Source organism: Rhinichthys klamathensis, unplaced genomic scaffold (genome assembly GCF_029890125.1).
Source record: "Rhinichthys klamathensis goyatoka isolate OS25496 unplaced genomic scaffold, OSU_Roscu_1.1 h1tg000436l_1, whole genome shotgun sequence".
Lineage (NCBI taxonomy): Eukaryota > Metazoa > Chordata > Actinopteri > Cypriniformes > Leuciscidae > Rhinichthys > Rhinichthys klamathensis.
In genome coordinates, this window is record NW_026606932.1 from 834855 (window position 1) to 858960 (window position 24106).

The 24106-nt window shown below is 36.5% G+C and overlaps 3 protein-coding genes across 9 annotated transcripts; 2 read left to right on the forward strand and 1 right to left on the reverse strand.

The window, feature by feature from the left end:
* Positions 1 to 88: 88 nt before the first annotated feature.
* Positions 89 to 9694, forward strand: cers3b (ceramide synthase 3b). Of its 3 annotated transcripts, XM_056235995.1 has the most exons (11): positions 89 to 304; positions 1158 to 1325; positions 1635 to 1752; positions 3888 to 4006; positions 5334 to 5391; positions 6897 to 6947; positions 7138 to 7230; positions 8663 to 8791; positions 9074 to 9180; positions 9262 to 9415; positions 9543 to 9694. In XM_056235995.1, the coding sequence occupies exons 2-11, from the start codon at positions 1162 to 1164 to the stop codon at positions 9651 to 9653; spliced, it is 1104 nt and encodes a 367-aa protein (XP_056091970.1). In that variant the 5' UTR covers positions 89 to 304; positions 1158 to 1161; the 3' UTR covers positions 9654 to 9694. The 3 variants fall into 3 exon arrangements, with proteins under 3 accessions (XP_056091970.1, XP_056091971.1, XP_056091972.1); XM_056235996.1 differs by lacking the exon at positions 89 to 304 and having other exon boundaries at positions 1235 to 1325; positions 1583 to 1752; XM_056235997.1 differs by lacking the exon at positions 89 to 304 and having other exon boundaries at positions 1235 to 1325; positions 1586 to 1752.
* A 2041-nt stretch (positions 9695 to 11735) lies between these two features.
* Positions 11736 to 18528, reverse strand: caps2 (calcyphosine 2). 3 transcript variants are annotated; one of them, XM_056236003.1, is made up of 16 exons: positions 18347 to 18528; positions 18206 to 18246; positions 18075 to 18120; positions 17878 to 17976; positions 17459 to 17662; positions 15838 to 15905; positions 15658 to 15747; positions 14306 to 14380; positions 14132 to 14227; positions 13948 to 14026; positions 13760 to 13875; positions 13614 to 13690; positions 12664 to 12815; positions 12393 to 12512; positions 12182 to 12278; positions 11736 to 11918 (listed from the first exon to the last, which is right to left on the reverse strand). In XM_056236003.1, exons 1-16 carry the CDS (start codon positions 18392 to 18394, stop codon positions 11755 to 11757), a joined length of 1572 nt encoding a protein of 523 aa, XP_056091978.1. In that variant the 5' UTR covers positions 18395 to 18528; the 3' UTR covers positions 11736 to 11754. The 3 variants fall into 3 exon arrangements, with proteins under 3 accessions (XP_056091978.1, XP_056091980.1, XP_056091979.1); XM_056236005.1 differs by lacking the exon at positions 17459 to 17662 and having other exon boundaries at positions 18347 to 18527; XM_056236004.1 differs by lacking the exons at positions 18075 to 18120; positions 18347 to 18528.
* Positions 18529 to 19099: 571 nt separating this feature from the next.
* On the forward strand, positions 19100 to 21982 carry glipr1b (GLI pathogenesis-related 1b). Of its 3 annotated transcripts, none has more exons than XM_056235970.1 (5): positions 19100 to 19553; positions 20346 to 20585; positions 20699 to 20814; positions 21013 to 21098; positions 21740 to 21982. In XM_056235970.1, the coding sequence occupies exons 1-5, from the start codon at positions 19356 to 19358 to the stop codon at positions 21862 to 21864; spliced, it is 765 nt and encodes a 254-aa protein (XP_056091945.1). In that variant the 5' UTR covers positions 19100 to 19355; the 3' UTR covers positions 21865 to 21982. The 3 variants fall into 3 exon arrangements, with proteins under 3 accessions (XP_056091945.1, XP_056091947.1, XP_056091946.1); XM_056235972.1 differs by having other exon boundaries at positions 19102 to 19462; XM_056235971.1 differs by having other exon boundaries at positions 19103 to 19529.
* Positions 21983 to 24106: the final 2124 nt, after the last annotated feature.

The window sequence follows — 24106 nt, forward strand, 5'->3', positions numbered from 1 at the left end:
TCCCACATATCCAGTTCTCTGGCCCTCTTTCAAGACACACACTCTCAGGCGGTTCAATGAGCTCTTTGTGGGGGGGTTGAGGTATGCGGTGAAAGTGTGTGTGTGTGTGTGTGTGTGTGAGAGAGAGAGAGAGTGAGAGAGTTCACTTGTTCCGTTAGTACCTAGCGGATTCATCTGGACTGGGCACAACTCTGGAGGATCAGCTTAAAGGTGTGTATGTGTGTGTGTGTGAACAGAATTACAACAGAAGGAGAGAGAGAACTGTGTAAAATCTAGAAAAGGACAAATCTGAGAGCAAAAGAAGGTATGGATTTCTTTCTGTTTGGCATGTGTTTCTCAGTCTTTGGCATGTTATGTGCATCTGTTTGTCATGGTAACCATAAACAGTCAACACTCACTATAAGAATTCATACAGTCATTTGAGCTACACTGATTTCACTCCAACAAAATGCTGCTTGAATCAGACTAGTGTACAAAAGTCTTGTGCTTTTGTCTTTTGTGTGATACAAAATAATGAATCTTGTATAACACTGAAGACAAAAGCGCAAGACTCTGATTCAAGCAGGGGCGAAAGCAGTGTAGCTCAAGTTACTGTATTTATACTATCACTAATACTAGATAGCATTGTTCCATTTAGCTGTCGGCTTTTCAGATTGAGTCTCTTAGACTTAAAAGTGAGTCTGAATTACTTTATGTAAGTCCAGATTCGGATACTCCCAGCGAGACTTAATAGACTAATGTCTACTGTCTGTCTGTTCAAAACTCTTTTTCACACAGCCACACACTCTTTCTGCATGTTATCGTAGATTTGAGTATTTGCATGTCAATTCTATATTTCATTAATATAGTCTCACGCTAATATTTCGGACACTTTTAAACACGTCACATTTTCTTTTGTGACGCAAGCACGTTTAAATGCACAGTGTTCCAGTAAATTTTGCAGGTGTCTGTTCATTTTTTTCTTTTGTGCTCAGGGACTGAGGTATCCTATTACAGTAGCTACTGCATAATACTACGATAGTGTGGAAAAACAGACCCAAACATTCTATTCAGTTCCATTCAAATCATTTCATTGACAATTGCTTTACAACCTCCAGATTTCTCTTTCTCCCTTTCTGCTGAATGAATAAATGTAGATGTTTTTGTGTTTTTCACAGGGCGATGCTCGGGGAGTGGTTTTGGTGGGATCGGCTGTGGTTGCCGAGGCCGGTGACGTGGGCGGACCTAGAGGACAGTGAGGGGTGTGTCTACGCCCGCGTGTCCCACTTGTACGTCACTCTACCTGTAGCAGTACTGCTGCTAGGTTTAAGGGCATTATATGAAAGGTACAAACACACACACACACACACAAGCTAAATGATATTGAAAAGACCAGCTTACATCAGCATTAATATACATGCTGGTTTTTGCTGATTTGGCTCTGGTGGACTCGTATATCCATGCTGTTCATCAGCAAAACTGAAGCTGGTAAAGCCAGTTGGCCAAGGAAGCTTTACTGCTTAAGCTAATTAAGAACAAAAAAACATTTACATTATGTGTTGTTATATTTGTTAAAGTGCAGTGAACGGTTTCTGGTTAACAGCAGGAGAAGGCATCACTCTTTGTGCCTTCACTGCCTTCCCCTCATTCAATAGGCTGATCGCGGGGCCGCTCGCTGAGGCTCTTGGGGTTAGAGACAAAAATCGCAAGAGAGCATCACACAATCCAGTGCTGGAAGAATACTACAAAACACACTCTAAACATCCAATACAGGTAACATCCCAAACACAACGCTTGAACAGTGATCGGATTACTTGAAGCCAGTGTATATAATGCTTTTTAAATGTATTTAATCTGGAACAGGTCCAGATCACGTCACCCCCAATTTATTTATTTTTTGTAAAGAAAATTAAGATTATTTTAAGGGCCTTTTTTTTTTACTTTGTGTTGAATTAATTAAAATAATTGTAAGCAATCAGAAGTATATTTATTTTAAGATTGTATCAATAATCAGAACAAAAAGCAGTTGAAGGATGACATGCATAATTCAATCATTTAAACGGCGCTTTTAAGTTGTTGTTATTCTTTAAGGGTAAAAGTCGTTCTTAGAACTGATATGAAAACGTAGGATTTAACCTAAAGGTTTAGATAACGAAAGTTACAATTACTTTTGCCTTCAAAATTATCAGTAGTAGCCTAACAGATAAGATTCTCAAAGCCTTTAAAGGAGGCAAAGTTATTTATGATGTTTAAATATACAGACAAAAAAATGGAACACTCCTCAAATTGATCTAAAAGATCCGCATCTACTGCCTGGAAATGACTAAATGTCTTATATTTAAATCAATAAATTATATTTGAATAATAAGACACTTTAATATAGCTGCCTGTTACCAATCAAATGAAATCACTAACAACTAAATTCATCTTTGGCACAGAAGCTGCATCTAAATTGGTACAATTACAACTGCATAAATAATGTTGAGATTTTAATGTTAAAAATAAATTTTGTTTATTCAACATTTGTATATCTGAAACTCAAAATCACATGTGCAATTGTGCACATATTTGTGGAAACAGCTCTCTTGCTCTTGTGATATTACTTAAATATCATATGTTACAGTATAAAAATCAAGATCTCATACATGCAGACTTTTTATGCAATCATATCTTGACATGTTTCATCATCACCCTCTTTGATTTCTGACCCGGCACATTGGTAACAAAAGAAATCCAATTTGAAACGGGAAGATTTACATCCAATCACAGTAATGATGTTAACAAATAAATCATATAATGCACCAGCAATTTAGTAATATGCCTGCAGTTGTAGTCTTGACCTGTCTTAAAATAAAATCCCGAGTCCTTAGTCTGAGACCATAAGCCCGAGTACAAATGCGGTCGAGACTGAGACGAGATCATGACCTTCAAAAAATGACTCGAGACGGTCTTGAGTACTACAACACTGAGGAAAATGGGTGGTGACCAATAGGGCAGAAGCACACGACATATTCTCCTCAATGCATGTTTAAGCAATAGTTCCTAAATTGTACGTTAGAATACTTTTTCTATTTAGTTCACCACAATACTATTCAGTTTCTAAACTGTCAGATGAGACCACACATGACAGTTACATGTTAGAACACACAAGTAGATAAATAGAGGGAAGCACAGGTGTTCTGTGAAGCAAATAGTACAGATTAGTTCAAATTTTGTTACTGTAATGTGAAAAAATCAAATTTTCAGACTTCTATTTCTTTAAATGACAATCATAACAATAATAATAAATCATTGTTTCCGAAATAAATGATTGTCTTATGGGAATCACAATTAAAGTCACCATGAAATCAAAACTTATTTTTTATGGAATATTGCAGTATTTATTATTAATGATTTATCTGTGCACATAATTATTCGTAATCTTTAATAAAAATAAGATTTACCTTCAATAAAACATTTATATATAAAGTATAATACTATTCCTGATATGTTAAATGTTTTCATTAATTATTGTAACAGTATTGGCAATACATTATAATAAAGCCTTGAACATAAACAGTATGTTTTAAAACATGATTCAAACAAAATTTTATGTTTTAATATACATTAGATTCTTTAAAGGTGCGACCATGTGTAGGTACATACTATAATGTATTATAACTGTAGTTGAGTTATGAAAACATAACGTACTACAATATGTATTTTATAAGGCATTACAAATATCTTTAGATTACATTAAGAATTCCTTTTGTAATGCATTATATATAAAAACAGGCTTCAACAAAAGAATAACATTTCATAGAAACATACAGTATGTCCTATTCGCTGGTACAGTACATGTAAGGCCGGCACATACTGACATATGAAGTTTATGTGTCTAGGAATGTTTGTGTGTGTCATGTAATTAGGCGGATATAAAAGGTGTGTGTAAAAAGTTGGGCTGGTCGGAAAGGCAAGTGGAGCGCTGGTTCCGCATTCGGAGGAACCAAGACAGACCCGCAGTACTAAAGAAATTCAAAGAAGCCAGGTATATTTACACACACTAAACAAACTTTCATGATTGACCATATTTGACCTTCTCCTTTTTTCAAACGTGTACACTCACCTAAAGGATTATTAGGAACACCTGTTCAATTTCTCATTAAAGCAATTATCTAATCCACCAATCACATGGCAGTTGCTTCAATGCATTTAGGGGTGTGGTCCTGGTCAAGAAAATCTCCTGAACTCCAAACTGAATGTCAGAATGGGAAAGAAAGGTGATTTAAGCAATTTTGAGCGTGGCATGGTTGTTGGTGCCAGACGGGCCGGTCTGAGTATTTCACAATATGCTCAGTTACTGGGATTTTCACGCACAACCATTTCTAGGGTTTACAAAGAATGGTGTGAAAAGGGAAAAACATCCCGTATGCGGCAGTCCTGTGGGCGAAAATGCCTTGTTGATGCTAGAGGTCAGAGGAGAATGGGCCGACTGATTCAAGCTGATAGAAGAGCAACTTTGACTGAAATAACCACTCGTTACAACCGAGGTATGCAGCAAAGCATTTGTGAAGCCACAACACGCACAACCTTGAGGCGGATGGGCTACAACAGCAGAAGACCCCACCGGGTACCACTCATCTCCACTACAAATAGGATAAAGAGGCTACAATTTGCAAGAGCTCACCAAAATTGGACAGTTGAAGACTGGAAAAATGTTGCCTGGTCTGATGAGTCTCGATTTCTGTTGAGACATTCAGATGGTAGAGTCAGAATTTGGCCTAAACAGAAGGAGAACATGGATCCATCATGCCTTGTTACCACTGTGCAGGCTGGTGGTGGTGTAATGGTGTGGGGGATGTTTTCTTGGCACACTTTAGGCCCCTTAGTGCCAATTGGGCGTCGTTTAAATGCCACGGCCTACCTGAGCATTGTTTCTGACCATGTCCATCCCTTTATGGCCACCATGTACCCATCCTCTGATGGCTACTTCCAGCAGGATAAGGCACCATGTCACAAAGCTCAAATCATTTCAAATTGGTTTCTTGAACATGACAATGAGTTCACTGTACTAAAATGGCCCCCACAGTCACCAGATCTCAACCCAATAGAGCATCTTTGGGATGTGGTGGAACGGGAGCTTCGCGCCCTGGATGTGCATCCCACAAATCTCCATCAACTGCAAGATGCTATCCTATCAATATGGGCCAACATTTCTAAAGAATGCTTTCAGCACCTTGTTGAATCAATGCCACGTAGAATTTAGGCAGTTCTGAAGGCGAAAGGGGGTCAAACACAGTATTAGTATGGTGTTCCTAATAATCCTTTAGGTGAGTGTATATTTGTTATTAACAAGAGTATTTTCTTTTTTGTAGTTGGCGGTTTGCCTTTTATCTGTGTTCGTCTTTCGGAGGCGTGTTGGCTTTATATGATGTAAGTGTTTTTTGCTGTATATACAGACCTCAGACTGTATCTGAACACCTGAATGACCTCCAAACAGCTGGGTGTAAGTGTGTGTGTGTGTTACAGCACATGCAGAGATTCTCAGGAGAAGCCGTGAATCAGCATGTGTGTTTGTGAGAAATGCCTGAGGGGTAATTAGTAACATTTCCCCGCCTGTGAACAGCTCCATCCTGATAGAAAGATCCACAAATGGCCACAATAACACGCATGGACAGGCCCTGCACACACCCAAACACACACAGAGTTGTGTGTTGACGCTTTGAAGAACACAGAAATCAATTTGTTGTTTTGAAGAACCAATAATTAAACAATGTCGTCGTGCAAAAGTGCAGGTCAACGGCATGAGTGTGAGCAGCCTATGATATTGCTTTTATAAAAACCTACATTTTAGACACACTATTGCCAGCTACTCATTTTTTCCGGATGGATCCATACTTTCCGGACTATATCTGAGCAACACACACTAAATGAATCAGTGTTTCGAATAAGTAGGGTGAGTGAATGATTTAGTGATTCACTGCTCGTTTCGTTGCCGAATGAATCTGTCTGAAATTGCGTACTGAGTATGTACTACATTTGAATTTACTTCTCGACCGTTGAAAAAAATAGTTATGAGTTGTGTCCCAAATGACATACTATGATCTATGCACTTATACACTATGTACTTATGCACTATGTACTCAGCCGTGTAATGTATGGACTAGATATAAAGTTATAAGGTTATTTTTTCATTCAACATCGGAGAATGATAGCCCCTCCCCACCGCTACTTAATTAAAGCTGCTGAGTACATGACGTGTCCAACATTCCACACTTCTTTTTTCCCCGGTAATTTATATGCATCATCTGGTACTTTTTCTTTTTGGAATTTTCAGTGTGAACATATTACTCGTGCTATTTATGCTACAAAACAGCATATAATGTGGATAAGTACGCAAATTGGTACGCACCTCTCGGACGTACTACATCCGCCATGTTGTCACTGTCACATGACCTACCAGCATCAGTTGAGTTCATAGACTGTAAAAAATAGGTTGAGTTGTTTCACTTCCATTCATAAATCCGGTAGAATGGTAAAGTGTTCATCGTAATCACTTTAGAATCTCGTCGGAAGTAGTAAGTCATCGGGGTACTTTTCGCCTACTGTTTTTTTTTTTTGATGCTATGAATTCAGACATACTACTCTGTTTGCATACTGTTTTTCGCATACAATAGGGAAGTATTTGATAGTCGATGCTATTTAAGGGCACAGGGGGCGTTTTTTGGGGGGTTTTTTTAACGAATCTGTTGATTAAAACGATCCAATGAATCATTCACTTGTCGCCACCTAATGGCACAACGATGTAACTTGGAGAAAGAATCACTGAAAAATCCTCACCGCTTATAAACTTTGAAATCAATTCGTTTATTTTATTTAATGGTATTATTTGGTTATAAAAATAAATAAACTTTGAATTATGTTATTTTGTGCAACAGAAACCATGGTTTTATGATCTACGGGAAGTGTGGGCAGTATTTCCCAAACAAGTAAGTGTAACTTAAGGAAGTTTAAACAACACTACTTTCTCATAGTGTTTTAAAAAAAATAGCACAGTGAAAACCAGTCTGAATATTTGCATGTTGTTCCAGGAGGGTTGTGTTTGTGCAGGCATGTTTGTATGGCGGTTGGTTTTTAAATGTTTGTTTTTTGTGTTTCTATATGTGTGTGTGTGTGTAGTCACTGCTGGACTCTCAATACTGGTATTACATCATTGAGATGAGTTTTTATGGTTCTTTACTGTTCAGTGTGGCTGCAGATGTCAAACGGAAGGTAAGGATGCACCAATATCAGTATCTCAAGTTCACCTTATCAGTTATGAGTATTTCACTATCTATATCACTTAAAAATGTATGAATGAATATGAGATCGGTAAGGTCACATCAAGGTCATAAACAAACACTCTTTATCAACTAGCCTGCAGGTAGCACTACTATTAACGTCATAACATAAACAAGTTACTTTACACTAAGTTACAAGTCATTATAATCCAATAAGTCATGCAGTTCAGTGCATTAAAGGGGCATTATGCAGAAATCCCGTTTTTGTCAAACAGCGACCCCTAGAGTTACTGTGGAGTACTTGAATTTAACGTTACTGTCGTAAATACCACTCACAGTATACAATAGTACATTGTGTTTAATTTGTCGTTTAATGAGATATAATATATGTTGTTAGTGGTGAGAATTTTCACGTGATTAAATACATAGATCCGACAATTTTAATGGTCCAGAGGCAGAACTTTTGCCAAGTGTGTCAGAGGTTCTGGGTTCTAATCGGTACTAGTAGTATAGTTTATTTTCCTCATCAAAACCGATTGTTTATTAGTGGTTGTATTTCAAGCAGGGATATGTTTTTTGTGCATTAGATTTTGTGATTTCACCATAACAAAATATAGAGAGTCTCTCAGTCCCCGCAACGGATTCAGGCGCGCGTCACAACAGAACACTGTAACTTATCTGCACCACTGATCGCAGAGGCAACGAGCACTTTGGTCACTTGATTTCAAAAATAACACATTTCAGATCGCCTCTTATTTAACAAACGAACGAAATGAATGCTCTACTAGAGTTACCTGGAGATGTTTTATTTGTTTGTAATGGTACATCCGTGCCGCGAGAAGTTTCAATGGGGACATAACACACCCGCAAATTATGCCTATGCTCGTGTCCGACTCCTCGCTCGGTCAGTCTGCCGTTTCCTCTTTCTCTGTTCCTCCGACAATGCTTTCCTAGCTTTCTGCATCTTATATGCCGGCTCAGCCATGACTATATTGTGACAAACTCCATCCATCTATACCTTGTTCCTGTGTGTATGTGTGCAGTTGCCGTAAAGGAATATGTTACATCGCGAGAGCTGATATCACGCGATACTTCCTGACGCGGCCCGCCGCACCGAAGTTGCAAGTGAGATTTTTGCGCTCACAGGCACCAGGGGGGGTCGAGACGCCCACCATTCAACCCGAAAGAAGTTATATAACCATTTCAATAACTCTGAAGCTGTTCAGTTAAGCTAAAAAAGCTGCATAGTGTCCCTTTAAGGTTTAATAAATGGAATCCAATGTCTTGCATTTATTCAAATAATATGCTTTTGGAGAAATTTGATGCAATTTGTAAATAACTGATAATATGATATATTAAAATGGCCATATCTTAAGAGATATGTCTGTCAAGGTTTATAGAGCTCTATTTCTCTCTATTTGTAGGACTTTAAGGAGCAGTTGGTCCATCATTGGGCCACTTTAACTCTGCTCTCCTTCTCCTGGTGTGCAAACTACATCCGCATTGGCACACTGGTCATGCTGGTCCATGACACATCTGATGTCCTACTTGAGGTGTGAGAGAGAGTGAAATAGTGGAAGAAAAGATCACCCAAAAAATAAAGCCAGCAAGAATATGTATTTTTTTCTGTTTAAAAACAAAAGCTGTTTTTTTATTTTTTTTATTCATTAAAGAATCCTTATAAAAAATCAAGCAGCACAACTATTTTCAACATAAAGGATTGTGTGACATTGAAGACTAAAGTAATGATGCTGAAAATCCTTTGAACGGTAGCATTTTATGTATATGTATAGGGTATTTTGTGTTAAAGGTTGTTGTTTATCTGTTTCTTTAAGTCTGCTAAGATGTTTAACTATGCTGGATGGGAGACGACCTGCAACAGTATATTTGTGGTGTTCGCTCTGGTCTTCATGGTAACCAGACTCATCATCTTCCCTTTCTGGTAAGTGTGTGATGGAGGTAAATGTGTGGGAGATTTTAGGGTTACATAGGGTTAAATTGTGTGTCCATGTCATGTGTGCAGGCTGATCCACTGTACGTGGGTGTATCCTCTGGACCAGTTTGAACCCTTTTTCGGCTATTATTTCTTTAACGTCATGCTTGTGGTGCTGCTGTTATTGCACGTGTTCTGGGCCTCCCTGATCCTCCGCATGGTCAAAAAGTTTCTCTTCGGCAATGTTAGTATTCATTATTATTCAAATAAGATTTTTCACATCATATTCTGATTTAGATAATTTTTGGTAGAGGGTTGAAAAACATGTACACACTTAATGCACAAGATTAATTCTCTGTCTTTCTCTTCAGCTAAAGGGTGATGAGCGCAGTGATGAAGAAGAGAATGAGGAGGGCTCTGAGGAAGACTATACGCACACATACTCTAATGGATCTGGGAATGGACTGTCTAATGGCCATTGACACAGAAGGAAAGCTTCCATAAACAGACACAAATCGACTTTTGATGCATATATATATATTTTTGATGCATATATTTTGATGCATATATGTCCATATTGGACATGATTCATCTGTGAATTTTTTTGCATAGCCTTTCATATTAAGGTTCTTATGTGTACATATATTATGGTAGATGAATAAAATCAATACAACATATTTTTAAACATCAATTTATAATTTAAAACTTGTTAGCATGTGCCAATCCACGCAGTAGTTTTAAAAATTTCCACATGAAGGCTGCATTTGTTTAATATTTGTGAAATATTACTGCAATTTAAAATAACTATTTTGTTTTATATTTTTAAATGTAATTTATTCCTGTGACTGCAAAGCTGAATTTTTTTAGCATCATTACACCAATCTTTAGTGTCACATGATCCTTCTGAAATCATTCTAATATGCTGATTGGATGCTCAAAAATCAAATTTTGTGCTTAATCTTTTTGGAAAACGTGAAACATTTTTTTGTTAAAGAATAGAAAGCACTTATCTGTCACTTTTGATCTATTTAAGACATCCTAGCTGAATAAAAGTATTAATTTCTTTTAAAAAATAAAGTACTGACCCCATTATTTTAAGCAGTATTTTACATTGTATCATGTCGAAGCAATATGAATGAGGAGTAATATAAAGTGACTTTACATTTAGCTGCAACAAAGCAAAACCTATAACAAACATATTATAGTTTGTACAGTACATAAAAGCTCAATATTTTACTCGTGTTCAGAAAGTGTCATTCCAGGGTTTCTGCAGGGTTTAGTCAGTCAAATTTAAGACCTTTTAAGACCTTTTTATGACCAATATGATTTAAATTTATGACCTACTCGAATTACGAAAAATAACTTCCTTTCAAAAGTCTTTTTTTATTGACTTTCATTAAAAGTAATAAGTTTAATTATTTAAAGGTTCCATTTTCTTAAGAGTAACAAACTGAAGGCTCCCTTTTCCTAAGTATCAATAACACAGGAACAACACAACACTTATCACGATAATATATCAGTCAATATCGATAATTATGACGATAAATGTCAATTCTTTATTTCTTTGAACTTTGAAGGCAGATTTTTGTTCCCAACTGAAAGTTGTAGAAACCAGAGCGTTAATTGTGGTTTTAAACTACTCTTTATTGTCAAAACATATCATGACAAACACTTGCCAAACAGGTGAACATTTCACAAATCTGAGGTAGAACATTCAAACATTTGTATTTTTTCCTTAACAAAAATAATATCTTTATTTCAAAATTTATTTCTTAGTTTCTGCATGTGCTAATGGGGGATATTGTTTCAAGTCTTGAAACAGGTTTGTGTTGCCTGACTTTGATGGCACGTATCTTTATGAAATGTATGAAAAACAGTAGGCTATAGCCTAAATACATAAATACTGTAATTATATTCCATTAGTCCTTTAATACATTGTCTACATTAATAATATAATACAATTCAATGTGTATCCCACATTTCATGGTGCAGTTAATATTACTAGGCTAACGTTACAGTAAAACCATGGTAAAGGATGTAAATGTGTAGATGGAAAAGCTTTCTGACTGTATAGTTGCGCACAGTGTTTCTCCTGTTCGTCAGCGCGGTTTCATCTGCCTTTAAACTGGTTTAAATCACTGAGACATTTGTGTTCTTCGCTGAATTCAAGTGCTTCTCACTGGATCTCGTGATCGAGACTGATCAAAGTTAACCATAGACAGTAGAAGAACGCGTCTGCTCTAGTGAGCTTGATCGAGCTACGCTGCCGTTTGGACTTTGAGCCGAGCGGATAAACGCTCCGTGAGGCGCGCGCGGTTCAAATGAGTTTCGTTCCGCTTTTGGCGCATAAACATGATCTAACATTTATCGAACTCTTGATATCGTTTTATAGAGAAAACATTATATCGCGATAATGAATGAATGAGCATATCAATTTAAGACGTGGCTAAATGTAATTTATGACCTTGTATGGAAAAACCGGACGTTTTTATGGCCTAAAATTCTTATTATTAAATTTAAGACGTTTTATGACTTTTTATGACCCCGCGGAAACCCTGCATTCTATAAAATAGTCAGATAGTCTCAGATACTCCAGGTAGCTCTCAGATTGTTGATGTATTCTTCATCATCAGAGATTTCAATACTTAGACCCTCGTAATAGTCCTCAAACTCAGCATATGACACAGTCTTGGTGACCTTTCCTGCTTCCCGTACGAAGGCCAGAATGTCAGGTTTCGGAACGGCTTCTGTCAACAGTCCGAAATAAGAATGATACAGTAATATCTTCATAAACATCAGTCATCCATGTTGCCCATGCGTGAGTTTGTTTTACCATTGCCTTTATAAGTGCATCTGTAAAGTGAACTATATAGCCTTTCCGGAAATAAATACTGAAGTATCACACGTTACCAACATTCATAGTTTGTCATGAAATATTGACCGACACTGAATAAACATGACTTCAATAGCTGCTGCCTGTGTGCAAGAGACTAAATGATCCGTGGCTCACCGTGTGCAGCGTCAGACTCTTGTTTGCCTCTATAGAATTTTTCAATATCGCTCAGGAAGATGGAGCCGGTTTTATTTGGGTCAAGCTTTACATAAACCTAAAAACAGAGAAAAGATAGGAACATTAGCAAATGGCCTACAAGGAAATTCAATAACTCACAGAGCTCAACGGCGTCCTCTGGAGGACGAAAGCAGTCCGGCTGGTCTGTCACCTTCAGGAAAACGGCTTTTCTGTTCTCGCTCATCTCCCCAGTAACGGCACGCATCACATCAGCGGGGTGCACCCGCCTCTCTGCACGCCGACCCACAATCCTCCACACCGCCTCAAAGTCCTATCACACACAGCACACGCTAATGTAACGGCTCAGCACTCTCACATTATGTTCTACATCAACATGCCTGGTGCTTTCCTACAGTCTCCTTTCAGATAGATAGATTTCTTTTACATTTTTAAACATGTTTTATGAGATTTTTTCTCTTTACCTGTTGAGTAAGGCACAGTTGCTCCATCAGAAATTGTCTGAGCAGAACTTTTTGCTGAACACTATCAGTCTTTATATCTAAGTTCTGCAGATCCCTTACTAGATTGATTAGGGTTTGGATCGCATGTCCCCTCAGCCGATCGCGCACTGCACCTGCAAAAACATCCACCAATCAGAGCACTGGATTCCTTGTCAAGCTTACTGTGACTGGTTAATGATTAATGTGCCATCAAAAGTACAAGGTCACTTTAAGGTGAAGTGTGTAATTTCAGGTAACTCAATACAGCTTTTTAAATCTTAAAATGTGATGCTCAGTGTAAGACCTATAAATGCGATTTCAAAGTGGGTTGTTGGCCAGTTGCAATGATATGCACAAAAATAGATATATTGATTTTTAAAGCCTTTTTTTGTCTATTCAACAGGTTTATTTATTTGTCTGACACAATAATGTAATTTCTTTAATGCTCTTAATATATCTTCATTTAGGAAACCCACAGCGTATAGCAAATATTGATATACGTTACCATTCAAAAGTTTGGGGTCACAACTTTCTATTCTTTAAAATCACAATTTCTACAAAAACTATTTCTGAAGGATCATGTCATGTGACACTAAAGACTGGAGTAATGATCACTGGAGTAAATTACATTTATAAAATATATTAAAATAAAAAACCTGTATTTTAAATGGTTTTATTACTGTTTACTGTTTTATTGCATTTTATCTAATTAATGCAGCATTGGTGAGCATAAGAGACATTTAAAAAATCTCATCCGACTGACGGTAGTGAATGCAACTGATTGGCATATCATGTAAATAATTTGATTAAAATTAGCCTAATTTTAACATAAAAAATGACATGCCTCATGTGTGGGTGGACATTTTGGATGAATGCTAATGCATTTGAAAAAAATGTTTGTGTGCAAGAGCGAATGCGTGTTAAGGATTAACCTTGAATTGCCTTTAAAGTGTTTCGATCATTGATTTCCTCTTCAGAGAGACAATGTAGACCTTCCCCAGACTGAGTTCTGTGCAAAAGAAACACTCAGTACTCTAACTTGTGCACTCATGTACATATGTGTGTGAGTGGTACATACAGCAGGGCTCCCTTGGCTGTGTCATCCACATCAGTAACTCTGAGAGTCAGGCACGGCTGGTGTCTCAGACTTTGGGGGAGGTGTGGGTCGTCTGTACAGAATTTAAGCTCGGCACCCTGGGAGATGCAGGCAGAGTGTTGATGAATTATTGTTATTCGTGAGTGTGTGAAAGAAGATGAGTGTCGAACCTGTGAGATGTCTTGAAGGCAGTACGGCCTCCCTCTGTTCAAATACACACCACGAGCGATAAAGGGCAACGCGTTCCATCTGAAAGAGTTTCGATTAACATTTAACTTTACAAAAACACCTAAATTTGGAGGGAAAATATGTAGTATGAGCAAACAGTGATGTGTTGAAGCATCATAGCCTGACCTGTTTTTCCCAAAATTTCGGTACTCGTACACGGTCAGTGTTTGGTCACATGTGAAAAAGAAGCCAATCAGTTTTCGGCAAGCCTCACGTCCACACCTATAAATCAAACACATACGCATTACAAAATAAAACGCCAAAAAATGAGTTGAATCTCCATCACAATACTATAACTACCTTGATAAAATCCTAGCTTGAAAACAGAGCTTGTTGGATAAGGTGTTCTCCGTTAAAGACATCCGAGTTTTTACCCTGTAGATACAAAACAAAAACCTAAATATCACAAATCACAGTTTTATCAAAGGGAGCAAAATGTTAGCAGGCGCTATTTTCAGTTTCTTTCTTTAACAAACATACTAGTTCGTTGGATATTAAAATTACATTTAAATACGTTTATTTTTATTTTTATAAAACAACAATTTTAAATTGAAACCAATAAAAATAAACACTTACTAAAATATATGAAATATTTTAATTGTTTACCAGCATTTCAGGTGACTATTAATCGAAATCAGAAAACCATGAACATGCGAATATGGTGTTATATTATTGAAATATTAGCTTCAAATATTTACTTGGAAGTACCCCCTGACATTTTGTCAAAGGGGTTCAAGTTTGTGAATCACTGTGCTAAAATAATAAATGTAAATTTTAAAGCAATGGTTCTTAAACAGTTTCAGGTGGTGAAACACTTCACAATAAAACAAAAATCACAAACTCATTCTACATCCTTGAATCACGGTCGATAATTTTGCTAGACTGTATTAACTAAAAAGCTACTAGAAACGCAAATGTACTAATATCCATAACTTTTTAATTAATAATTAGCTTTTCATCAACTCTTGAACCCCCTGCAGTTCCCTCACAAACACCCAAGGATTCACAAACCTCAGTTTTCTGATTTAGCATATGCTTTTATCGAAAAGCATCAAAAGCATTAAAATCAATCCGACTGATCTTTTTCTTTTAAATATTGTGTTCAGGGGGCCAGGGGTTCAGGTTTGAGAACCACTTATCTAAAGTGACTTACAAATGAGGAACATCCCAAGCAATTTGTCATAAGAGTCAACAATATTTCAGAAATTCTAATTGAAATCTTTACTTTTATGTGTGTACTATACTGAAAATAGATTTTTATATTTTCTTAACAAAACGTGAGTGGTTCTTGCAAAACTTACCATCACGATTATTGTGTGCTTGTGGGTGGTTGCAAAGGCGTTGCTATGTGGTTGTGAGGGTGTTTGAGTGTTTTTTTTGTGTGTTTTTTTATGCTGACATGCGGCTGGTTATTGGTTTGTTCAAATCAGTAACCCCAAGTATGAGCAATAACGGAATAATAATAGTAGTGCTTTTCTAAGCAAAACCTTATATATATATATATATATATATATATATATACTATATAAATACAAAAACAAAAAATATAAGTGGGGACATAACCACTGTGACCTTCTCCAAACCTATGAGTATGAGACAGAAGGGGAGAAAGAGCGTTTTGTATCTGAGTCATGTATGTGTGTGGGTTTTACTTAGTGTGGTGAAGAGTTCTCCTGTAGCGTGGTGGGACACTCGTGGGACTGGCAGACACAGCATTCTGTTCCGGATCGCTAATGACAGCCCTGCGTGAGTATCAGAGAACCCTCACGACATTATTACTAACCCCAGACTGACAAAAATGGAACAGAGAGGAGAGCGAGAGAGAAACTGACCTCGACAGCTGGTCCACCATAACCTGCTCAATTACTGCTTGCAGTTTCCTCTCCTCGGTAAGCCCCTCCTACTCACAAACACACAAATATATCATCCAATCACATTACATGCTCACATAGGACTTCTGGAGCTTAACAAACACCCTCCTCCAGGGGGAGACAAAAATCTCTGGTCAAAACCATGTGCCATTTTTGGAAAAAAGAAAATGCCATAATTGCCCGAGTAAACTGCTTTTGTGTGGAAACATAATAAATGTGTGGATAAAATAATAATAAAAAAATTATATATGTACATTTTAAATTATTATACTTGTTAATTTTTTAAGCAGTGTGTGTGTGTGTGTGTATATATATATATATATATATATAATATTGTGAAATATTATATATATATATATATATATATAATATTGTGAAATATTATTACGGTTTAAAATAATGGTTTTCTATTTTAATATACTTTAAAATATAATTTATTTCTGTGATGCAAAGCTGAATTTTCAGCAGTTCAGAAATGTTGATTTGATACTCAGTTATTATCAATGTTGGAAACAGTTGTGCTGCTTAATATTTTTTTGGAACCTGTGATATTTTCTTAAGGATTCATTGTTAAATAAAAAGTTAAAAAGAACAGCATTTATTCAAAATAAAAATCTTTTTTAACAATATAAATCTTTACTATCACTTTTTATAAATTTAATATTGCTGAATAAAATATTAATTTCTTTAAAAAAGAAAGAAAAAAATGACTGACCCCAAACTTTTGAATGGTAGTGTATATTTCAAAATATTTCTTTCTTTTTTTTAAAATGCTGTTCTTTTTAAATTTGTATTCATCAAAGAATCATGAAAAAAAGTATCACAGGTTATAAAAAAATATTAAGCAGCACAACTGTTTCCAACATTGATAATAAATCAGCATATTAAAATAATTTCTGAAGGATCATGTGTCACTGAAGACTGGAGTAATGGCTGATGAAAATTCAGCTTTGCATCACAGAAATAAATTATATTTTAAAGTATATTAAAATAGAAAGCTATTATTTTAAACTGTAATAAATTTCACAATATCACTGGGGTTTTTTCTGTATTTTTGATCAAATAAATGCAGCCTTTATGAGCATAAGAGACTTCTTTCAAAAACAAAAACAATAATAATGTTTCCAAACTTTTAATATATATATATATATATATAGCTTTTGTGTAAAACATAAATGCATGAGGAAAAAAATGTAAATAAATTGACTATTCATGTTTTCCAAAACACTCATTTTAGAGTGACAGGTAGGATTAATTTATAGCACATTTACATTTATTCCAATGGTCTTTGTCAACATTAACTGACTATACATTTTAGAAAACCTTTCAATGATGTCAGGGTGCTGTATCTTTTTTGCTTATAAAGTGCACATGATCCAACTTCCCACGACTGCAGACGATAAAGTGTTTTGAGGAATATACTGATGGATAGATCCAACTTAGGGTTAGGGTTAGATCCAACTTTACTATTGTGCTTATTTCAATGCTAAAAAACCTGAGTTTGCAGTCTCCCATTATAAGAAAATCTCTGGCAAAGAGTAAGGAGGCACTTGATTGGACTGGGACCCAGTATTAAACTCACCGCATCCATCATCTTGCTGTTGGGCCGTACAGTGTTGGACAGGTTGTAGATAGGTTGTGCTGTGTTTTTAGAGGTGAAGGTAGATGGATCCAGGTTTGGTTTGTGACTGTACAGTGGACTTCTCTGTGCCTGGACTCTGTGGCTCAGCTGTAGTGATTCTCCATGATCCACAGCAGGCATGTGATTTTTAATTGAGTCTTTCATCTTGGATGAAAAACACGGGGAGGGAAAAGCACAAGATGCCTAATTTAAACAGATGCCTGTATTTTTTGTGTGAAAAAAAAGAAAAGAAAAATTGGCTTTATAAAGGAAGCTCAAAAGCCTCAAAATTGTATTGGGGAAAAAACTACCAGTAAAAAAAAAGCATAATGACATAATTTTGGGTGACCTTTTCCTTTATGGTAATATTGAATAAGCACCTGCTTTGACTGTGTGGAGGCTGGAGAGCCCCAACTCATGCCTGACAGCTCTCCTGTGACACTCTTGATAGCAGCATCCTTTGGAATTATGGCAGGATGCTGAAGAAAATTACATGTTCAATATTTTTAGACCTGCTTCGACTCTATTTGCAAAATCAAGTCATTAAACTACACATCATCATGTTTTGTTATCCCACCTCTTCTTCCGCTCCGTGCAGGGTCTCTAACTTTAGCACTGGAACTCTGGGAGTGATATATTTAATCAATAAATAACTATATATTAACAACAAACAATATGTTTACAAGCTTATCTTAGTTCTTAACTTACTCTGCTGGCCTCGGTCCGCGGTCTGCCATTGTTGTCTTGGGCTTTAGTATAACGTTACATGCAAACAGAAGGAATAATTAATAAAGCTTTACCTTTTCGAGTTAAAAGCCATCCATTACGTTGTAGGCATTGCGCACTTACCTGTTGCACGGTTTTATGTAAGGGTGAAGATTTCACGTTTGCTCTCATTATTAGTGGAACTGTACACTATATTTATGTATATGAAAATTCTATAGTTGTTCAAAATTAACCGGTTTTAGGACGGTTTTCACTCCCGCGCTCACGTTGCTGTGGTGGTTACAAACTAAACACAGAACACACGATGGCAGCGTGACTGTCATCATTAAAGAATTCTGGGTAATGAAGTCTGAAATGAATACACTAAAATAAATGGAAAAAATAAATACAAATACCCTGTTAATCCATTATTTATTAAAGATCATGGTCACGAATGTGAGGAAAACGCCTGTATACAAATTATTTTGACATTTTGAAATGTAAAATAGTTACACAAATGTATAAAATGAGAAGATTTTGTGAATCTTATTTCTATAGATTTTATCTAAATATATATATAATTTTTAAATCATATAAAATACAACATTACATGAAGGACATCAATGTATTATTAAATAAATGCATAATTAAAGGTAATATCCCATCGTAATTTTAATTAAAATCTTGAATAGCCTCCTTAAATGTAGTCCGGCTAAATCAACTTAAACTATAGCTCAGCTGACATGTAAATTAAATTAACTAACTCTAAATGCATTTTTTTCAGAATAGACATTCTAAATATGTACTGGCTAAATATGGCAAAACAGACATTTTTGTAACGGTTTATTTTACATTTAGACAGACTGTGCGCGCGCGCGGGAGCGAGAACTTGTGCGTGAGAAATGAAGACAAAGAGCCCCGCGCATCAAATTCTTTCGTGACATGGTGGGTGGTTCTGTATCGGTCCTTTAAAAAGCCCCTGTACGAAGACAGATAGACAGACGGAGAGAGAGAGAGATCGATAGACAGAGAGGGAGAGAGAGTGGGCAAATCCACGGCACCATGACGCACAGGTCAGCGCATCTCTTGCAGTGATGCTCCATTGACTCATTTATCCAGAGCAAAGCAGCGCGGCTCAGGACAGTCTCCTGCCATGGACTCTCTCGGCAGTCTTCTCTTACAGATATGGGTTCTTCTGTACGGCTCATTCGGCGTTCTGGCTCTCTTACCGGGAATAACGGAACCGGAGTTCATCCGCAGGTGTGTGCAGGCGCATAACACGCAACGCTCGCGCGTCACTCCACCTGCGGTCAGTGCGCGCTCCATGGTAAGACAGGTGTTCAGGGTGCAGGTATTTAATGCATCGGTTGTTTTGTTAAGATGAATCATTCCTCAAAAACATTTATGTGTCAATAATTATTTGCGCAGCTTTTTGAGCATGTTGTTTACTCAATCTTGTTTACTCATGTTCATCATCATTTGTCTGTGTTTGTGTGTGTAATCCAATGTCCCAGTGTTCCACATTTTAAATGCTCATGGTAATTACACAGATTCATCATTCTACCCTAACAGCATGTTCTTTTTTTTTTGTCTCAGAGTGTTTGTTTTAAGAATATAACAAAAATGTACAACCATCATTCTTGTTGTCATGGCAATGGAGAGATGTTTTTGTATGAGTGGAAAGAAAAGGTTCCCTATTGATCTGGATCGCATTTTTCTAAGTAGTAAAAGAACGAAGAGAAAACAAAGGGTCTTCTTGTTTGTAATGGTGCTTGAAGAGGGTTCTGACAGGCAAAATGATATCTCTCCATCAATAATCATTTTACATGTGTTATTAATTTGTTCTGTTTTTTTTTAATTAGGTAAAATATAAGGACTATTAAGCAGTGTTTTTTTTTTTTGTGTGTTTTTTTGTATTTCAATTGATTCGAATAAGTTTCAGCAAAAAACAACCAAACTTGCACATGTAAAATGTTCTGGGATCAAATGTTCTGGGACAAATCACATTGTATATATATAAGTTTTGTTGGAGCTTGTTCCTCTAATCCTGTGAGTCATATCTTAAATCATATAATATCTATATATTGTAATTCTATTGATTTGGATTATTGTTGTGTGGATGTGTTTGTGTGTTTGTCTACAGTCCTGGGACAATGAATTGGCCAAAGGTGCCAGAGACCGGGCGAGACACTGCAAAGCCTCTCATCATCCTGGGCTAGGGTATTTCGGGCACCCGCCATTCGGATGGATGGGCGAGAACATCTGGCTGGGGGCTCCGTTCGCTGCCTTCTCCGTGGAGAACGCCATACACAGGTGGAACAAAGAAGGAGTGTACTCACTCAAAAACAACAACTGCTCACGGTTGTGCGGCCACTACACACAGGTATGTTCTTTAACATTATTACAGCTTTGTATGTGAATTTATTTCAGCACTGAAATTTTTTTTCGACTATCTTTCTCAACCTTGTGTATTTGTACATGTATTGTATGTTTCAGTTAATGTGGTCTACAAGCTTCAAGCTGGGCTGTGCTGTAAATGTGTGCTCTAAAGGAATCGAAAACTTCTCCACTCACCCAGAATCCACCATCTTTGTGTGCAACTATGGCGATACGTAAGTTAGACTTTCTTATTTTACATTTGGGATGTAACCAAGGATGTAACCAAATGTTCAAGACTGGGGGAAGGGGGTATAGAAGTTTTGCTTGATTTATTGTTGCATTGCATTGATATAATAAAGTTGCAGCACAGGTCAAAAATATAACTTTGTCTACCTCTTGTGGTGATGTTATTCCAACATGCTTTATTGCAGAGGACAAGTTCATGGTGTTACTCCAAACATAGCAGGTGTGGGCTGCAGCGGTTGTGGATCAGAGATCTGCCGAGACAACGTCTGTAGTAAGAGCATTCACGATGACACATCACAATAACTATCACACAGCAATATTACAGTAATATTACAGTGCAAACATAGTTCACAGTTTAGTGTTATTAGGTACAACCTTTCCACACCATCTGAAGAGATTATATAATACATATATATATAATATCTGTATGTATTGATATTGTATATATACAGTATAGTACAAAATGTGTGTGTATGTGTATGTGTAAAAACTGCCCTTTATTACTGTGCAAAGGAGCTACTATATGTCTGCCTGATCTTACTCTTTATTCAACTTACTCCTGATCTTACTCATTTGTGTAATTTTATGAAGTCAGTTTGATGAGGTCATACTAAATAATATATTTGACTTAAAATAAAACCAGTTGTATAACCACATGTACACTGCACATGTAGGTTTTTAGACTAGATGACTGTCAATTTCATTTGGATCTCTTTTCGCATTACAGATTGTTTCAAAGCAGCTTGACAGAAAATCATATTGTTAATGTTTAAAACTTATTAATATCTTAATGTCAACTACATCTTTTTATTTAAAGATGTATTTTATTATTATTTCCATATTTATATATATTTTGCATATACTCCCGGTATGACGTCTTTCAAACCTACATCTTAATGTCTCTCTTTACAGGATATGATTGGTTCCCTGGGTGGGACCATGGCCCGCCCTCTTCAGCCCCCAGTGTTTCCTATTGGCTGACTAATCTTGGACTGTGTTTACTAGGAGTTTGCTGGCACTTTTATGTAACACATTAATGTCATCCCGTGTTATCTAATGTCTCAAACTTGAACCTTAATCTTTGAATCACTCCATCATTTATATACGGTTGGATATTAAATTATTAATCACTGAAATATTATCATATATATGTATATATATATATATATAGTTCCATTTCTGCTGTGTGTAAATCTGTAAGGTCTATAAATAAATTTGATTTAAAAAAGTGGACTTTTCATTTTACTTCTAAGATTGGCAATCATAAAAGTGCTACTTGAATAAACTTGGGTTATTTTATACTCTTACTGGTCTTCTGTGATCTCATTTATAAAGTGTGTTACAACCATTATGAAGCGTGAACCTGTGTGACTGTGCATGTGTAATAGTGCTGTAAAGATAGTATGGTGGCTGAGAGTTCAGTTGTGTGTTTCACACACATACCAATGAAGTCACGACGCATTCTTGATGATTTTACCGTAACCATGGAAACGGGTGTACGTATAGCACACTGTAGGCCGTGAGTGAGAACAGCTATGAGTCACAAGTTACGAATTATGTTTTGAAGTAGTTTATTTTTCTGAGTAATCAATCAGTAGTGCTCTATTAGTGCATGAGTAATGTGTCATCCTTTTTTCTAGGATGTACACACACCTACAGTGCTGGTCAGAATTATTCGCCCCCTTGGTAAATATGATCAAAGATGGCTGAAAAATCTGCATTGTTAGTCCTTTTGATGTTTTATTAAAAAATCAAACCTTTCATTGAAGTAAAAGAATTAAAAGTGGGGGGGAAATCACTTTATGAAATAAATGTTTTTCTCCAAAACACGTTGGGAACAATAATTTGCCCCCTTTTATTAAATACTTTTTGCAACCTCCTTTTTCCAAGATAACAGCTCTGAGTCTTCTCCTATAATGCCTGATGAGTTTGGAGAACACCTGACAAGAGATCAGAGACCATTCCTCCATACAGAATCTCTCCAGATCCTCCAGATCCCCAGATCCATGTTGGCGCTTCTTCTCTTCAGTTCAGCCCACTCATTTTTGCTGCCAAAAAGCTCTTTTTTGTTTGTTTTGTCTGTCCATAGAACCCGTCCCGTTTGAAGTTCCAGTAGTGTCAGTTACTTTTCAAACGTTCTATGGTCAGATGAAACAAAACAAAAAGAGCTTTTTGGCAGCAAACACTTAATATGGGTTTGGTTCATATACAGGGATAAAAAAAGTACCCCATGTGTAAAATGAAATACTCTGCTGTATCTTTAATGCTGTGGGTCTAATTTTCAGCCAGAGGTCCTGGACAGGACAGTGATAAAAAACAAAAATCAAAATCAAAACAAAAATGGGTCACTGAGCACAAAACCAAGCATCTGCAATGGCCATCCCAGTCCCTGACCTGAACTCTATAGAAAATGAGTGGGCTGAACTGAAGAGAAGAAGCGCCAACATGGATCTGGGAATCTGGAGGATCTGGAGAGATTCTGTATGGAGGAATGGTCTCTGATCTCTTGTCAGGTGTTCTCCAAACTCATCAGGCATTATAGGAGAAGACTCAGAGCTGTTATCTTGGAAAAAGGAGGTTGAATAAAAGGTTTAAGATTTAAAAAAATATATATATATATCAAAAGGATAAACAATCCAGATTTATTTTTTACAGCCATCTTTGATCATATTTACCAAAGGGGCAAATAACTCTGACCAGCACTGTAGGTTAATTACACATAGGGATGACAGAGATGAAGAACATAAGAAAACTGTTAAAGAATCTAGTTTAAATTGCATGAGTAAAGTTCTTTGAAGAGTCATCTTTGCATTCATGTTTGTTTCTTACACCTCTGAAAAATGTTTAAACAATTTTCAATTAAAAAAATTAAAGTCATTTAAAGGGACAGTTCATCCAAAAATGAAAATTCTGTCATAATTTGCTCACCCTTAAGTTGTTCCAAACCTGTATGAGTTTCTCTCTTCTGCGGAACACAAAAGAAGATATTTTGAAGAATATCGGTAACCAAACATTTACTGGTGTCCATTGAGTTCCACAGTATGAAAAAAAAAATACCATGGAAGTCAATGGGGTCCATCAACTGTTTGGTTACCGACATTCTTCAAAATATCTTCTTTAAGAAAAATAACAATAAAAACTTCACAGAAAATGATAAAACACAGAGCTTATTAAGAAAATCTCAGTCCAGGCTATTAGTACAAGACACACTGATCTAAGGAGGTAACTGAGACAAGAAGACAAATTACATATTACATGATAAAAAGTTTTTTTTTTTAG

Bases quoted from the DNA above. Each gene is read 5' to 3' on its own strand.
- caps2 (XM_056236003.1), bottom strand. From the start codon at position 18,394: ATGAGAGCAAACGTGAAATCTTCACCCTTACATAAAACCGTGCAACAG. The intron at 18,121-18,205 runs GTAAGTTAAGAA...TATCACTCCCAG, and splicing joins CGCGGACCGAGGCCAGCAGA to AGTTCCAGTGCTAAAGTTAG. The intron at 17,977-18,074 runs GTGGGATAACAA...AATTTTCTTCAG, and splicing joins TGCACGGAGCGGAAGAAGAG to CATCCTGCCATAATTCCAAA.
- cers3b (XM_056235995.1), top strand. From the start codon at position 1,162: ATGCTCGGGGAGTGGTTTTGGTGGGATCGGCTGTGGTTGCCGAGGCCG. The intron at 5,392-6,896 runs GTAAGTGTTTTT...TTTGTGCAACAG, and splicing joins GCGTGTTGGCTTTATATGAT to AAACCATGGTTTTATGATCT. The intron at 6,948-7,137 runs GTAAGTGTAACT...GTGTGTGTGTAG, and splicing joins GGGCAGTATTTCCCAAACAA to TCACTGCTGGACTCTCAATA.
- glipr1b (XM_056235970.1), top strand. From the start codon at position 19,356: ATGGACTCTCTCGGCAGTCTTCTCTTACAGATATGGGTTCTTCTGTAC. The intron at 20,815-21,012 runs GTAAGTTAGACT...GCTTTATTGCAG, and splicing joins GTGTGCAACTATGGCGATAC to AGGACAAGTTCATGGTGTTA. The intron at 21,099-21,739 runs GTAAGAGCATTC...CTCTCTTTACAG, and splicing joins CTGCCGAGACAACGTCTGTA to GATATGATTGGTTCCCTGGG.